Source organism: Adiantum capillus-veneris, chromosome 28 (genome assembly GCF_014529385.1).
Source record: "Adiantum capillus-veneris isolate H3 chromosome 28, ASM1452938v2, whole genome shotgun sequence".
NCBI lineage: Eukaryota > Viridiplantae > Streptophyta > Polypodiopsida > Polypodiales > Pteridaceae > Adiantum > Adiantum capillus-veneris.
In genome coordinates this window covers 117,778,606-117,797,167 of record NC_140958.1, presented here as the reverse complement: position 1 = coordinate 117,797,167, position 18,562 = coordinate 117,778,606, and the positions used below count along the sequence as shown (strand labels likewise).

Here is an 18,562-nt window from a genome sequence, read left to right as displayed (position 1 = left end):
TACCTCATTGTGTTGAGTGCGTGAGTGTATTTTGGATTCCTCCTTCACTTAACCGCTATACTACAAAGACTTTGACTCTTATGCTCACCTATACTAACATGAGCGACACAACATAATTATGCTCAGCTCTTCTAGCTTGAGTAGTACCTAGAATAACTAGGACGCTTAGACCACAGAGAATATTACATGAAGGTTGAGGACTAACGTCTTGCTCATTTAGTGGCTTAGCTGCCCAATGTTGACTTTTACTCATGTATGTTTAATGATGACTTGGACTTACCTATTCAAGGCCAAAAACCAATTCCATAAGTTCTGGAACTGTAGGCCTTTTCCATTGTGTTGGTCTTTGGATGCCACCGTTTTGTCGAGTAGGTTGAAAATTTTTGGCTCCTCTTGACTTGCTTGTCGTATGTCATCACTTCTTTGTGGAACAAGTTCTTCAGCTGATGTAGAGACCGATGGAGCCTCTCCCATGAGAAGTGGTTAAATCTATGTGTGGGTTCTTTGTGGTTGAGTTTTAACAAGCGATCTCATAACCCATCTCGTTTTTGGTCCTTGTGTGACCGTCTTTGGAATTTTCTCTTCTGCTTTGGCTTAATGTACACTAGGCTTCGGTATCCATATCTGATGATTTTGTTTGTAGAAGCCTTGATTTTGGAGTTGATGACAAGGTATCCATCTATATATTGCAACAGTCTTGGTTGAAATTGGATTTTGTTGGCTCTTGGTTGTCATTGCTTGCCTTTGGGTAGAAGCTTGTGCTCCATGATTTCTCTTGGTTGTCCTAGATTGAGATAAACTTTTTGGTAACCATATTTGAGTGTTACCTTCATCAAATCCTTGTGCTTTGAGTAGCTTCACTGGAATCATTCGCTGCTTAACATGTTTGTGTTGGGTAGCTTCGTCGAGGTATGACTTTGGTACCCAAACTTGTCGCATTGTTTGCTGCTTTGATGTTTCCTTTTGCCTTTTATGGTAGTTCTTTCTCCTGATTGAGTTGTTTGTCTTGCGTTTATAGCTTGTCTTGCTCTTTGTAGAACTCTTTGGTTGAGGCAAGTAGATCTAGGCTGCTGCTTTACGCTTTTTGACCCAAACATTAGCGTTTCCTTGGAAGTAGCCCTGAGAAATGATTGACTCATTTGATGCTACCCACCCTGTCACTTTTTGTTGTTGTGGTTGAACTTGTGCTTCATGTATCCAAACTGGGTCTTTGACTAGGATGTTCTCTTTGGATACTAACACTTGGTTGATTCTCTTTGATTTCTTTTGAATGCTTTTTTGTGATGGAAACTTTGGTTTTGATAGACTTTTTGCTTCGGTTTCCATAGCACTGTCGATGGTGTGGCTCTTGATGTAGAGGCTTCACGGGAATTTTGATGGAGGTTCTTTGAAGGTAAACTTGTCTTGCGAGGTTGATATACTTCAAAATTTACCGTAGCTTTACCTTTTTTTGCTATGCTTGATTGCTCCTTTTTTGCATTGACTTGAGGTTCTTTTGGGGATTTTGATGGTGTTGTTGTTGAAGATTTTCCTTGTGGTTGAAAGAAGATGGTCTTCCAACTTTCTGTCAGGATTAGACTCTCTTTGATATAATGGGAGTCATATATGTGGAAACTATCCTTGTACTCCCTAGTACTCAACTTGAGTACGACTTCCGCCTTGCCAAAGCTAGGAATTGGCATTTTTGAACTTGTGTACAAGATCTCCTCTAGCTCGGTGATTGGCGTCTTTCCCATCATTATCCACATACCATAAGACATTAGATTCTTTGTTGATTTTGGATCTATCACAACTCAACATGGGATTTTGAGTCTTATTTCTCCACATATGCTGAATTTGATCGTCATAGGAGGCAATTGATCTTCTTCTTTTGATCTTGTGTTTGTTGAACATTTGATGTTGAGCTTAGAAACTTTTTTCCTTTATCTGCTTTCATTTGCACTTTTTTTGGAGTGGACTTCTTTGAAACAGCTTTTGTCAATTCTTCAGGTATGTCAATGATGACATATTCTCGTGGTTGCTCTACTTCCTGTGTTTTCACTCTTGCCTCATGCTCCAAGACGTAGCTATTTGTCTCACCTTTTCTTGTTTCATACTCATAGACTTTGTGAGCTTCCTTCAACACCTTTATTGTAAATAAGGGAGTTATATCATAGCCATCTTCATCGCAAAATTTGGTGTTGGTCACTTCATTAATGCAAACATCAAGGGTTATGAGTATTTGATCCCATCCAAAGGGTTCAAACAAGTCTTGGAAATGGTTCCTTAATGTAAGCTTCATCTTCTACTGAATGCTCTAGGATGCAATCTTCCTTTATAAGACTCTCGCATCCTCATGCTTTGCACATCCAAATATGCGCTTTGATTTACAACCAAGCAGGTACCTCATTTTCCTCTTCTGTTGTGGAGTGTAATTCTTCCCCCGAGGTTCATTCTACATCTCTATAACTATGATCTTTGACATTGATTTTTGTTGTGACCTCTTTGTGTCTCAAGTAGATATAGTCATAACCCCAGTTTTGTACCATTTTGAGCTGACGCATGAATGGTCTGCCCAATATGATGTCAAAGTTGCTGCTATTGTCAAAATTCATTATGGCATAGGTGTGCTCATACTCAATGCCACAAGAGGATAAAATGACTTGGTTCTAATATTCCTATTGGTCTCTCTCACGTATCTATCCGCTTATTGCAATTTCAATGGAGTTTTTGTAAGAGTAGATTTTTCCCCTTTTTTCCATATTTCTTTGGTTGAAATGGCAATTAAAACCCCACTATCTAATAGAAATTGTCTTTAATCCTTTGTACTCAAGTGGTAAGTGGTGTTTCCTTCTTCTACTTCACAGTAGTCACCCACCTTATTTATTGGTACTGGATTTGTCTGTGGTTTCTTAGGCGAGGTGTCATCCATGTTTTTGTCCGCAAGTTGGTCATGTGGTGAAAGGATTTTCAACCCCATGTTTTCCAGGTTTCTGCCCATTTGGCCCCATAGATGCGGTCTAATTTTTAGTAGCTCTAAGAGATAAAGTGTACATTGTATAGGAGAAGACATCAATTCATGCAAGCTCTTGGTATCCATCATTTTTGTTGTGGCTTTCCACTGAGAAGGTACCATTTTAACCTCCAATTTTTTTTGAGTTCTCCTATGAAAAATGGAAAAGTCTTTAGAGATCATGGTTTACTCTCTTCAGATGCGATAAACCCAACATCCCCATATAGAGATCTCATATCCTTTGAGAAAAATTTGTGATCCATGTTTATCTCAGGGATAGGTGCTGATTGTAAAGTAGCACTACCATCTTTTTGGTTTCTAATTGATTCCCATAAGGATTGTGGCCAGGGTTCTTCTACCTCCGGAATTGGCATCACTACTTGTGATCCCATCCCATCTATGGTATGGGCTACTTACCTTGTATCTAAACGTTCCTCAACTCCTGTCTCTTCCTGGTCTTTGTTTACAATACCATGGCTTTCCAATTCCTGGATCTTTTTGCGGATTAGCACCTCCATTTCTAGAACAATCTGGAACATGTGGTTCCATAAGAGCCTGGGCTATCCGGATGAGCTCCTTGCACACTTGTAAAAGATATATGGATCTCCATTTGCGAATATATATAAGCCCTCATAAGTGTAATCCGTAAGAACTCGCATCACTTCATTGGTTCTAATGAATCTCACATTTGGTTTTTTGATCAGAGGATGCCTCTCCTCTATGTATTCTCCCAATCTCCCAGTTGCCGACATTGCAGCGTTTTTCATGTCTCTGAGTGGAGTAGAGAACCCTGGTGGTGGATGATTTATCATGGTCAAGGCTCACTCAAAATTCTCAAGATAGTCTTTGACAAGCCCAACTTGGCTTAGTGCAGCTTATCCCTTTTTGCCCCTGATTAGGTCTCTCAAAAGTCAGGAATTTGTGACGGACTTGGGGTACCCTAAAAGTTTATAAATAGGAAACTGGTCTTGGGGTGCCCTAAAAGTGTCCTATTACTCACAAGCTTTTTGCCTACTAGCTATACTTGACTCAATTTGGAGTTGTCAATCAAATGTTAAATCAATTTTAGTGAACTACACTTGAAATAGCACTCAAGACAGTCTCAGGATCAAAACACAGGAACTTTGGCTTGTATCTTGGTTTCCAAAAGGTATTTTTAGCTCAAACTTTAGATTTGGGATGTTCTCAAGTATGACGACAAGATCATCAAGTCAAATGACCCCACTATGCTAAGGTACATGGATAGCGATCCATGTTCCTTTGTCCAAATTTTTCACCAAATTTTGACTGTATGTAGACAAGGTCATGTGCAGGCTCTGTGTAAATTTTTATCAAATTCTGAGGTTGAGGTACATAGATCGTGATCCATGTTCAGCCACATCTAGACTTGATCTCTTAGGAGTTTGTTCCTGACTATGCCCACAGGCTAAATCTGAAATCTTTTTGGATTTGGACTTGTTTTGATAGGTCAAATGCCCAATACAAGGTCTGCACTGCGGTTTTTATTATGTCACCTGTTTTGCTCCCTTTTGACCCAAATTTGCTCAAATTATTTCACAACTAGGCTTGGGGATATGTTTCCTTGTGTATTTTAGGTCAAGCTGTCACTATGGGTTCATGGATCGCAATCCATGTTTGGAGCCCAAATTGACTTCTCTTGGTACCATCAGATTCAACATGATTAGTAGGTCCTATGGCATCAATTTTTTTGAAAATGGACCTCTGGATTGAAAGTTAGGTCAATTATGACACTTTGTTAGAGTACTTGGCAGTTTAGGGCTTTTGGTTTGGTTTTTGATATCCAAATTCACTTTTGAAAAGACAATTAGATTCCTTGTGATGTGCTATAGCTATGGGTTCAAATTTGGTATCAATCTGTGACAGAGGAACATGGATCGTGATCCATGTACCTCTGTGTCAGATGGTAATGAAACTTGACTCACAGCTTGCTCTTGGTCCACTGATCCCTGCTATATGGTTTTTGTGTGATCTAGACTTGTTTAGGATAGAAAAAGTCAATCCCTAGGTCTGTTTTAGGGTTTTTACCTTTACACTATTTTTGGCTCTTTTCACCCACTCTTTGAACTTTTTTGACAATGCTTCTTTGGGGACTTTTGTTCACAATGGTCTTGTTACAGACTGGAGAAATTTTTGTCCAAAAATTTCTTAGGGGTACATGGATCACGATCCATGTTCCACCACTTTTGGATCTGAATTTTTGGTGTGTTGATAGCTTATGATCTTTGTAGCTTGCTCCACATAGAATTTCTGGATTTGGATCAATTTTGTCCAACCAAAAGTGACTTTTACAGTCTGCTCTGGCAGTTTGACAATGTTCTATTTTTGGCTCTTTTGACCACTTTTCACAACTTTTTTGCATTTGGTTCTTTTGGGAGAAGTGTTTGTCTATATCTCAGCTCTACGAGTGCATTTTTTTTAATGAGCTTTTATTTTTGTGCTTTTTAAACATTGCACAATTTTTTGAGCTTTTAGAGTCGTTTTCTAGAGAAGATATACATGTTCAAAACAATGTCCAAAACCACCCGATAAGTTTATACACAAAAGAACAAATGGATTATCAACACAATAAGTTCCACAAACAAAAAACACACACGTATATATATATCGTTGCAACATTAAACATAAAAAGAACTACCATGTCATCATTGTGTGATCAAAAAATTGAGAGCATAGTTCTTCACTAAATAGAGGAAGGGGAAAAATGGGGTTGCCTATTTTTTATGTACAAACTTAAGGGTTCATAGAATGGGGATTGCAATACGAGGTTGACTAAGTATGAAGGCAACATCCATCACAGTCAGTATAGGTTGATGTATTACGATGTGCTCCTTAGGTTGCAAGCCCAAGATATGAACATACACATAATACATGTGCTTACAAGCAATGAATGACTTTTGAGGTATCACCCTTTTTTGAAAATCTGGACATGTACAGCTTGGCTCGCCTTTGATATGAACATCATAATAGCTTTCAGTGAGTATACAAAACACAACATGTTCCTTCTCAATCATAGAGACTTCCTCTAAGAAGGTTGCAGGCATCACTGCAGCTGCCTAAATCCTTTTTTGTACTTCTTTGAAATACCATGCCTCTACTTTCGTCACCTACTACTTGAACCTCCTTCTCCACATAGAGAGGAAACCCTGTTTACCGGCCACTTGAAACCTCTCATTGTAAGACTAGCGAGCTCTTCTTTTGAAACTTTTGTCCCCCTTGCGATGGGATAGATCATTGGGGCTATTGGTGATTCCTTCACCTGCTTTTTAAATGCCTTTGTGTGCTTCACATCATGATTGCAAAACCACAACCATTGCTCTATGGTTTTGTCTTTATAGCATCTTTTTGACCAAAAGCATGGTGCGACCAAACCTGTATCATGACTTTTAAGAGTGTTATCACAATTTTTCATACCCACAACACCAAAACACTTCCTATTACATTGAATGGGTATTCGGCACAAGGCCCATTGTTCACATGGACATAACATATCAATGATAAAAACATAAGATACATGAATAGTAGCTTGCTTATATCCAATCCATGCATACACGTTGTTTTGCACTAGTGGCATCATCTCCTCCAAAAAACCAAGTAAATCTCGATCGGTTGTAACTTCCTCACCTTCTCTCGTCAAAGATTCAAACAACATTTGTCGAGCTACCAGCATTTGTATTTTCCTTGGTCCACCTTTCTCTATTTTAAGAATCGTGCTAATCAGATTCTGTACTTTTGCTATATTGGCTCTTGAGGTGCGTGGTTGAACACTATGCTCATGAATACCAATATGAAGTACCAATCGAGTCATACTCTCATCCGAACGGAAAAAATAGTAGATCATAGCCTTGCATACATCAATGCATGTCATGATTTTTTGGCAATAGTAACAGTAAATTTTTGATTTTCCTTCACCTCTGCAGGATATCCCTTGCTTACTTACTTGTTCAAATGACCATGGAAACAACTGTCATTGAACTTGTTCTCATTCATGTGAAATGGACAAGACAATCGGTGACATTGTAGATTCCCAAGGCAATAACTTAGCCTCACTATACAAGTTATTGTCATGTTTGTTTGGGATGGCCATGTCCAGAGATGACTATCATGCTTTTGCTCCATCCCTTCCATTCTCTTAATTTTCCCAAAAGTTGCAGGAAACTCGAAACACAAACAACCATCATAGGTGGGAAGAAGTTCAGTTACCTATTGAGGATTTTGACACATCTTTAACAACCTCTTAGGTCGAGGTGCCCCTTCTCCATTTTGTATCCATTTAACAATGGTCATAGATGACCTATCTTCTATGTCTTCAGATTCATCATAAAGCTCCAATACTTCCAAACACGCCTCACCATCACTGGGTCTCATATCATCGAACATTTTTGTTGTGTCCTTGTCACAATTTATCTGCATGCTCTTGATTTGAGATACATAAACACACTCCATGTTGTGCAATAATAGATATTTGGCTGACAAAGAACCATCAATTAGGTAGTGTTTGTTGCCTTCATGGTCATAATGCTTAGTCATAGAAAGATCAAATGACCAGTCTTCTTCTTGAATAATTGCATGTAGTCCGTGAAAAACACATGAAGGAGGTAGCAAACTTTGAAGATAGTGAGAGCTTAGCAATACCTTACCATTGTGCAAGGGAACATCATGTGTGGCAGTGTTACCAGCAATGTGCCAAGTGAGCAACATAGAGCTTGGAGCACTCGTGAGAGCTATGGAGCACTAGAAAATATGAGAGGTACTATAAGGTCTCTGACCCCGATCAAAAAGAGCACCCTTGTACCATGAACTGAATATAATGGAATAAGTTACTATTTTTAGCAGTTTTCCAGATTCTGTCAGTGCCATGATGTTTAGAATTTTTTAAAGCTCCGAAATGTGAATTAAAATAATTTTTGTAAAAAAAATCCAAAAATAGTAAGTTTTTGGTCACCCGACCCGTCCAGTTTTGATCGTCTCGAAAAACTGCACCCGTACCCCGAATTTCAAAAAAATGCATTTCGGACCCCGGGGGCTGCTAAATATGGCAGGTACTCGGGCCAGTACGCCTTAGTTAGAGCTCGCTATAGAAATTTTCGGCATCAAAATCCGACTTGTATGACCCGTTTTAGCCTAGAACCAATTTTCCTAAAAATGGTCCGGGGAGTTACCGAGGGCCCGGGACTGTGTGGGAAAAGGTTCCAGCCCACTCCAGATCAGCTTTAGCAGCTAGGGGGCGCCCTCTTGCTTTGTGGGAGTCCTAGGAGAGTTTCCAAGCCAGTAACTAAGTCTTAGAGTCAGTTAAACTAGCCAACCTGACACTTGGTGAGTAGGCAACTAGACTTGCCAATGTAGTGAACTGAGTCCTCCTCCAGATGCTAATAGCAGGGCTGGTCGATTTTCAGCCTGTAGGAGCCTATTTAAAGGCCTACACACACACACACACACACACACATGCTCACACACACACAATGCACACACACACACACACACACACACACACACACACACACACACACACACACACACACACACACACACACACACACACACACACACACACACACACACACTCTGGGAAGGTGCTACCGGAACACACACCTTTGAAGGAGAAGCAAGGAGGGAGGTGCTGTCGAATTCTCGCCTCAAGAAACTCGATTAGATCAGAGAATCGAGAGGATTATCAATCCTTAATCACGGTAACCACGGTCTAATTAATGCTTCTGCAAATCCTTTTCATTACCATCTAAATTTCTCGTCTATTATGCTTATTCCTAGTCGTAATTCTCTATAATCACTCTGTAAATTCTCCTTAACCATATTCTATTATGTAATCATCATCCCATAGCTGAATTATCAGCCATTCATCACTCTTAATTAATGATTAGTGCACGATTATTAGAATTTCTCTCTCTAGGTAGCATAGAAATTAATCGGTAAGCTGATAATTGTGTAGATTGATGAGAATCACTCTTTCTATCACGCATTAATATTGTAGCTGATTTAGATCCATCTCTGCTATGCATTAAGATATAATTAAGGTAAGATTAATCTGTCATTAAGTCTCTAAGAGGTGGTTTTTTTCACACCTATGCATGCGGTGATTCTGCACCCTCTAATTGCTAGGAAAGAGATTAATCGTGCTTAATTCATCTCTCTGGTAATTCCATTAGTGAAATCCTATTATTCTTAATCATGTAAGCCGAGTAATTATCTTTAGAGCCGGTTCCCATAGGATTATGTGTCATCCATAATGATTGCTATATGGAAAAATCTAAACCTCTCATGTAGCAGGCATTGTTTGATGTTGCTAATCTATCATTTGGCTTGTTATGATGCTTACGGACATTAGCTCTTTTCCCCAAGTTAATTACTTAAAGTAGTGAGTTTAAAATGGCCCCGGTTAAGAGGACTCGCTTTGGTGGAGCCCACGACCACGAGACAGGAACGAGCAAGGTGAACGGAAAGGGAAAAGCTCCCATGGAGGAACAAATACCGGCCATCTCACGGGCCATCGATGAAGAAATGGAAGAGGTAGATCATAATTTCATTCAAGTTGTTTAATTTAACATTGCACACGTTTAGTTAGGAATGAAAATATCCCCAAACATGTTGGAGAAATCCGACGGAAACCTCGGCATTGAATTCATTGTACATTAAGTTCTAAAGTAGGAAGGAAATGATTGATGGGTATGCTGGTTGCAATTAGGAAATTTAGCTCGACATGTTCATTTTATTTCCAATGTTGAATCAGTCCTGACCCCCCTACTGATCACAGGGGGCAGAGTTCCTCGTTAAGGGCTCTTGAATCCACGACTTGCTTTCTATGCGGTGGATACCCACGACTTGCTTTCTATGCGGTGGGAACCCACGTCTTGCTTTCTATGCGGTGGGAGTGTCCATGACGTGCTTTCTATGCGGTGGACATACCTAGTTGTATGGGCAGCTAGGCAACAACGGGAGGAGTGAACTCTCGCTGGAGGGGGGATGTTGTACCTCCAGAACATTGAAACTTTTATGAATAAGTTTGAGTAGAATTTTTACTAGAATTCTGTCTTGGTGTTGTTTGCAATACTGGTTGAAGGGCTGTATTAACGAACAATGTGATTCGGAATTAAACAAGGAATCTTTATGTTGAACAACCTTTGTGGTAGTAATTAGGTCACACAAGGAAGTGTGAGTGTGGGGGTGGAAAGTGGGGGCTTGGCTCCGGTTGCAAATGCCTACGAGATGGGTGGTCCCGATTGGTCGGGAACTCTCTGTCCCCATAGTGCTTATTCGATATTAGTAATCCTCATTGTCCCTAGAGCGGGGAATTCTCTAGAGTACGTGCCTCTGAAACATGGGGAAAAAGGCACTCGAGGTTTCTCTCCTCTTGGAAGGTGGGCCTTAGGATCGCTAGATAGTTCAAGTACGCTTCCCCTGTGAGGTGGAGCTAGATCTCCCTGCTAGTAGGCTCGAACTCGATTCACTTTGTGATGAGAGATCGTCCACTAGTCGAACCTTGAACCATTTTGTTTGCTTCCGCAATAGATCTAGTGGCCACCGGGTTCACCGTCAGATCCGCCATTGGAAACGGCGGGGTGGGGACCTCACACTTGGTATTAGAGCCTAGGTTAGACTGGGAAATAAAGTCGTATTGTTTGAACATTTAAAAGGAACTGAAAGTATATAGGTAGTTGATCTGAATTCCTTGCATTGGTGTTGCATGAAGACCCCGTGCTCGAATATCGGAAGTTCCAAGTGTTTGAGCTTATTTATGAGCAAGCTCGAAGATCCCCAGTTTACTAGTTCAGGCGAGATGTCATGGAGATACTGTTGAAGGCTTATATGCCACACTCCACTCGCATTGATAGAGGATGGGAAATTGATTGGACATTTCCAGGAGGGGTTTACTACATCAACGCTCGGAAGCTAGGATGCCTGGCTACCGACTTGAACAAGATACGTTGGGGAGAAGAGTTGAGAGTAATAGAGATATTCTACTTAGTGCCTACACGATTGGACCAGACTGTTTCAGACAACTCCAATCAAACCATCAACGACTGGCTTTTCGAGAAGGTCACCAACGTGATCCCAGCAAACCGAGTCAAAACCTTTGGATTAGTGAAGGCAGAACTCCGGCTTGATATCTTAGTTTATTATCCACTCAAGAATGAGTATAGAAACTATTACACGAATGAAGTAGTGCATCACGTGAATACCATCTCCTAGGTGTATTTTATACGCAATCCATAAAGCCATGTAATAAGCTGATCATCAGTTATCCTAAACCTTGAGGGGTTTCAATTGTAATAAATTTTCATCAATAAAGTGCTTTTTGTCTCCGAATCTCTGTCTCTTGATAAAGTAGAATCTTGAATTTTATTTAAAGTCTCGTGTCTATTTTGAAATCCTAGTAATGTGTCCAGAATTTGTATAACCCATGTAGGCACCGCCTGTTGCTCTGTACTCGGCAGCGCAAGAGAAGAAGCTCCTCCTTAAGCAAGCCCAACCTCCGATATTTAAGGGCGAGGGGGCAAATGTGGAAAGAGATGCAGAAGTATGGATGGAAGCCATGGATGACTACTTTGAAGCTGCGGGGACCCAACCCGTAAATCAGACCATGCTTGCGATGTTCCGCTTGACTGGCGATGCCAAGATATGGTGGAAGCAACATTGCAGGGACATGGATATTAAGGGATCTTCCCAGTCCTGGGAAGACATCAAAGCTCCAATAATGGGACGTTATTTACCGCCTGCCTATAGAACCTTGAGGATGAATGAATTCTTTTCACTTCGGTAGCTGAATTCACCTGTCGAAGAATACTATGCAAAGTTTGTCACTCTTCCGAGATATGCTCCTAAGATGACCTTGGAACAACAGGTGGCAAGGTTCTGTCAAGGACTAATCGATCCCCTGAATACTCGCTGGAAGCTCTCAGACCGACGACGCTACAGGATGCCTTGTTAAGGGCCAAACCTCTAGCTCTCGAAGTACAAAAGGCTAATCAGAACAGAAGGAATCATTGGGCAAAGAGGGCAAGGACCACTGCTTGGGATAACAGACCAGCCAACCAACCGTATAACCAACACCCTATTGTGGCTACCACCACAACCATGGATAAAATGATTGATTGTGTGAGAGGACTAAAACGGAATGGGCATTAATTGTGTAGCCGTCAACATAGAGAGAATGATTCACAAAATTTATTTCTCGTTTTAATTTGAGAATTTCATGCAATGAATTTTTTTCCGTAAAATTATAGTTATTTAAGAGCGTGCATATGCACAAGTACATTTAAATTGAGTAAAAAGACGTCTCAAAATAAATAACATATATATATTTATATTTAAATACACACGCACAAGTACATTTAAATTGAGTGAAAAGACCTCTCAAAATAAATGTAATTAATAAATAACTATATATATATATATATATATATATATATATTTAAGCACAGCTTTATAAGAGTTTATGCAGATTCTATACTAAGATTGACTACATTATTGTATTTAACTTTATTTGTAATTAATTCGCATAGTTTTTCCGTTCTTAATTTATTTAGTTCAAAAAGAAAAACCAACTTTATGATTTTTGACCGACTGTAAGTCTTTAATTTTTTCTGAATGTTCTTTAGTGTAGTTCACGGCTAGGCAATAGAACCGGTAGAAGCTCTTAAACTTCCACTAAAAACTGGGAATACAGTTTGGGATTAGATTTTAGGAAAAATTACCAAAATACCCCTCTAATTTGAAGAAATTCCCAAAATATCTCTCAAATTTCAAAATTTCCCGAAATGCCCAAATAATTTTGTCATAATTTCTCAAAATGCTCTTCAAATTTTTCAAAACTCCCAAAATACCTCCAAAGATTAAAAATGATTGTACCTTCTCGTAAGAAGAGTGATTGTCTATCAATAGGTGGTTATGTAGGCCTTGGAAATGAATTGTTTAATAAGTTTTAGACATATTTTCCTTTTTTAAGTCGTGATTTGTGACAAAGTACATGTTAAGCACTCAAACATGGATCTCACGTGTCAACAAGGAATAAAGAGTAAAAAATCTTGAATAATCCAACCAAAATAGATACAAGGGGTTCTTTGGGAATTTTTGAAAAAAATTAGAGGGTGAACTATTGTGTCTGTGTATCATAGCCATGGTTTCTAGGTATATATTTGTTGCCACCACGGATGAACTCGCTACTTGTCCGTGCGGGCGCGGACGAGCTGCGAGCTCGTCCGTCAGAGGAGGAGGGAGGGCATGCTTCATTCACCACTAGGAAACTCTGATTCAAGCCGGAACTATGACTGGAGTCCGAGCTCTAATGCGCAACTCGAAGGAGCTCCTCTTCATGGTTGCCACCACGGACGAACTCGCTACTTGTCCGTGCGCGCGCGGATGAGCTGTGAGCTCGTCCGTCACAGGAGGAGGGAGGGCATGCTTCATTCACCACTAGGAAAATCTGATTCAAGCCGGAACTCTGACTGGAGTCCTTTTTGAGCTCTAATGCGCAACTCGAAGGAGCTCGTCTTCAAAGCACGGTCGCCTTCAAGGTTTACTTCCCCTTCAACGCTTTAAATGTTTGCTTCATAACTTCAGAGAGAGAGAGAGAGAGAGAGAGAGAGAGAGAGAGAGAGAGAGAGAGAGAGAGAGAGAGAGAGAGAGAGAGAGAGAGAGAGAGAGAGAGAGAGAGAGAGAGAGAGAGAGGCCCTGATCCTGTGCATCATTGTTTACTAACAAATAGTAGGTTCAGATATCAGCCCTCCAACCCCTAGGCCTACCCTATTTGCAATGCAACGTTCAGACTACCCACAAGATAAGCTTTTCAATAAGTCATTGGGCTGAGATCCTCTTCCTCAATACTGCAGTAGTGGAAAAGGTGCTTGAACAATCTAAACGCAGCCTGAGCTAAGCATATTGCTCAAGCAAACTTCCCAGTATCGTATCAAATACAGGAGTTTCGCAATATATACATGTTAAGCACTCAAACATGGATCTCACGTGTCAACAAGGAATAAAGAGTAAAAAATCTTGAATAATCCAACCAAAATAGATACAAGGGGTTCTTTGGGAATTTTTGAAAAAAATTAGAGGGTGAACTATTGTGTCTGTGTATCATAGCCATGGTTTCTAGGTATATATTTGTTGCCACCACGGATGAACTCGCTACTTGTCCGTGCGGGCGCGGACGAGCTGCGAGCTCGTCCGTCAGAGGAGGAGGGAGGGCATGCTTCATTCACCACTAGGCAACTCTGATTCAAGCCGGAACTATGACTGGAGTCCGAGCTCTAATGCGCAACTCGAAGGAGCTCCTCTTCATGGTTGCCACCACGGACGAACTCGCTACTTGTCCGTGCGCGCGCGGATGAGCTGTGAGCTCGTCCGTCACAGGAGGAGGGAGGGCATGCTTCATTCACCACTAGGCAAATCTGATTCAAGCCGGAACTCTGACTGGAGTCCTTTTTGAGCTCTAATGCGCAACTCGAAGGAGCTCGTCTTCAAAGCACGGTCGCCTTCAAGGTTTACTTCCCCTTCAACGCTTTAAATGTTTGCTTCATAACTTCAGAGAGAGAGAGAGAGAGAGAGAGAGAGAGAGAGAGAGAGAGAGAGAGAGAGAGAGAGAGAGAGAGAGAGAGAGAGAGAGAGAGAGAGAGAGAGAGAGAGAGAGAGAGAGAGAGAGAGAGAGAGAGAGAGAGAGAGGCCCTGATCCTGTGCATCATTGTTTACTAACAAATAGTAGGTTCAGATATCAGCCCTCCAACCCCTAGGCCTACCCTATTTGCAATGCAACGTTCAGACTACCCACAAGATAAGCTTTTCAATAAGTCATTGGGCTGAGATCCTCTTCCTCAATACTGCAGTAGTGGAAAAGGTGCTTGAACAATCTAAACGCAGCCTGAGCTAAGCATATTGCTCAAGCAAACTTCCCAGTATCGTATCAAATACAGGAGTTTCACAATATATATGTTGCAGAGCCATTAGATTAGCTTTGTTGCTTGCCAAATTGACACATTTAGATTAGGATTTTTGACTGTTTTGGCATTTAAGAGTTGGAAAAAAAGAGTGCAAGCGATGGAGAGTACTTGCAAGTTCTATATTATATTCATTTATTTATATGATATGCTGAGTGGTCCATATTTAGACTGATAGTAAAAGAGGACATACGGTTAAATTAACACTCTTGGTGTCACATGGAAATATTATCTTCATTTCCAAAGTGACCTTGTAACATGTGTCTTTGCAGGTAGTCTTGCCATAGTTGATTAGCTTTTCGTGTTTTCACATCGTTTCCTTCACGCGACGTAAGGAAGGTATGTCTTCTGAATAGAAAATGGCTTTTTAAATGCCTTTCTGACTGTACTTTTAGGACCTTAAAGTTAAAGTGAAACATTAATTAGATTAGCTTTCATCTATAATCTAAGAGATTTTGAGCTCTTTGATCATGCGCTTGCACACGAATGATCAAAGAGCTTTTATATCTACCTTGAATCACATAAAAAATTGATAAAGCTCTGAGTTTTGAATATTTTTATAGTGTATTTAATTGCACCTTCAGCTATTATGTCAAAATTATATAAAACATAGGACTTGTTAAGCTCTCCAATCATCCGCTTGCAAGCGGATGATTAGAGAGCTTCAAACACCTACTATGGTTTAAGTACTTACAGAAAATTGTGCCTTGAAATGTGATTTGAAGTGTCCAGTTATCTTGAAATTATATAAAATATAGAAGTTGATGAGCTCTCTGATCATCTGCTTGCAACAAGCGGATGCTTAAAGAGCTCAAACACTTACTATACACTAGGTACTTATGGGAAATGATGCTCTGAAATAGTTATTTGAAGTGTACTATTGTCTTGAAAAAGAGATTAGTTTTGGTGGCTATTTTAAAATATTGCATTAAATTACAAAAAATATAGTAGGTGTTTGAGCTCTCTGATCATCCGCTTGCAAGGGGATGATCAGAGAGCTCAAACACCTGTTATGCACTAAGCACTTATGGAAAATGGTGCTTTGAAATAGTTATTTGAAGTCTTGAAAAAGAGATTAGTATTGGTGGCTATTTTAAAATATTACACTACAATAAAGAAAAACATAGTAGGTGTAAATCTTCAATATAATGGAAAGGATTTTTTCAAAGTGTTGATTGGCATAAAGTGGGAGGATACAAGCATGTGTCAAAATTACAAGAGACAAGTTGTATTGTTTTACAAGTTTTAAAATCTCTCCTTAGAGGTATTTTGGATGCATTTATTTGTCTACATTTGGTCTTGTTTGATGCTTTAATTTCTTTAACTTTAAGTTTGTATGCATTGTAGGAAGAAAATATTGTTGCAACTCATGAGTTTGACAAAGTCCAAAGATCTTCGATGTCCTCAATTTCAAGATTATAAGGCATTTCGGACTTACATGAAGAAAGAGACATATTGTGAATGAAATTGCAGATGAATTCTTTTTTATTACCATATTTTCTATAAAGCCTATATTGCTTGATACGTATTTGGGATTAACCACAACAAAAAAACGCAAAAAAAAGGGGGAGACAGAGCTCCCACATCATCCGCGCTCGTGCAGATGATGGGGAAGCTTTGTCTCCCCCTTTTTATTGCGTTTTTTATTGTGGTTAATCTCAAATAGATATCAAGCAATATAGGCTTTTTAACAAATGTAGTATATATATACAATAAAATACATAATATAGTATATTATTAATAGACTATATAGCATATAAAGTATTACTTGTACTTATAGTAAATAGTATATAGTAAGTAGATTATAGTATATATTATATAGTGTATATACTAAATATAATATATATAATATAATATTAACTATATAGTATATAATGTATATAATAAATATAATATGGTATATAATATAAATAGTATATATATATTATATAGTTTATAATTTATATAGTATATAGATTATATAGCATGTAAAGTTATACTTATTCCTATACTTATAGTATATATAATATAAAGCACAAGAGAGAGATGGAGGGAAATGGGGTCACACACAGAGAGTTTCGTCTAAATCCGAGCTCTAAGGTTTGGGACTTGTGTGGTTGGAGGAGAGTTTTGATTTCAAAAGGGAATCTATCCTGCTAAAGGGAATGCTGTATGTTTGTGAAATTGAATTTTTTGAAACATTGCTACATGCAAATGTCTCAAGAAAAAAATGGAGGGTTGGAGCCTCCCCATTGTCCGCGTACGCGCGGATGATTGGGGGGGGCTCCAGCCCTCTCCTTTTTTGTCCTGATGGGACGCCCAGAGACAGAGAGGGGGCTCACGTATCTGCCCGTCCAACAGCGCGCGCACGCACACACACACACACACACACATAGAGAGAGAGAGAGAGAGAGAGAGAGAGAGAGAGAGAGAGAGAGAGAGAGAGAGAGAGAGAGAGAGAGAGAGAGAGAGAGAGAGAGAGAGAGAGAGAGGGGGGGGGCTCACGTATCTGCCCGTCCAACAGCGCGCGCACGCACACACACACACACACACATAGAGAGAGAGAGAGAGAGAGAGAGAGAGAGAGAGAGAGAGAGAGAGAGAGAGAGAGAGAGAGAGAGAGAGAGAGAGAGAGAGAGAGAGAGAGAGAGAGAGAGAGAGAGAGAGAGAGAGAGAGAGAGAGAGAGAGAGAGAGAGAGAGAGAGAGAGAGAATGAAGCCCGTTGTGAGTGGTGCTATTGATGCATGGAGAGTGTGCATCGCTGTGAAGTTTGGGAGTTACTGCGGATTGTGCACGTCCTGTTTGCGGCAGGCATAGTATTCAAGAGCTTGAAGAAGGGCTTCTGATCCTTTGGCGACACTGTCAAAAGTTTTCTTATGCTTTTGTGCTGGATCTAAATGTTGGGATTGGTCATTGATCTTGGTTACTGATTATTCTCTTGGAGATGCTTTGACTGAGCTAATGGTCCTGAAATGCTGGTTCATGTGGTGACATTGATACTCATTAGTATTTTCTCATAGCTTTGGATGCCCTTTGACACTTTGGTGGACATTCCGAGGGGAGGTGCCACCACCTCAGGCTGGCGGCATCCCCGGTCTGTTTTCTCTTCTTGCCATGATTCGCTTGTGCATGAGGTGATGTAGCTTCCGTGACTTGAAAGGGTGCATACTTACAGAAATGGAGGCCGATTGCAGTAGCATCATTGCCATCATCAAAAGTGGCGGCATATCTGATTGCATGCAGGACAGCAAGGGTTGCAGGAGCAATTGTGAAAGCCAGAGCAGAATTTTGTGCCTAAGTAGCAGCTCTTCATTTGAGGGAGATAGCGGTAGTATTGGCCGCAGCAGTTTCGTATGCATGTGGTTTATTGGGCAGCATGTTTAATTTATTGGGCAGGTCTAGCTGTCCAAGCTCAATGGATCTGTCAACGGTCTGTTGTGAAGCATGCTTGTCTGGCTACCAAGTCTATCGTGAAGCATGTTTGTTTGGTTGCCAAGTCTCTGTTCTAAACAAGTGAGTGATCTCCCTCTACAAATGTCTCCCACTTCCTGATCTCCTCAAGTGACTCTCCTTGTGTCTACATTGCTCTAGCAACAACAACCCGAGGCATCTCTGACCTTGATAT

At 40.2% G+C, this 18,562-nt stretch overlaps 1 protein-coding gene across 1 annotated transcript; it reads left to right on the top strand.

Moving 5' to 3' along the window:
* The first annotated feature begins 17,681 nt into the window (after positions 1-17,681).
* On the top strand, positions 17,682-18,235 carry LOC147421169 (uncharacterized). Its single transcript, XM_086504757.1, has 3 exons — positions 17,682-17,753; positions 17,958-18,031; positions 18,121-18,235. Exons 1-3 carry the CDS (start codon positions 17,682-17,684, stop codon positions 18,233-18,235), a joined length of 261 nt encoding a protein of 86 aa, XP_086360883.1.
* Positions 18,236-18,562: the final 327 nt, after the last annotated feature.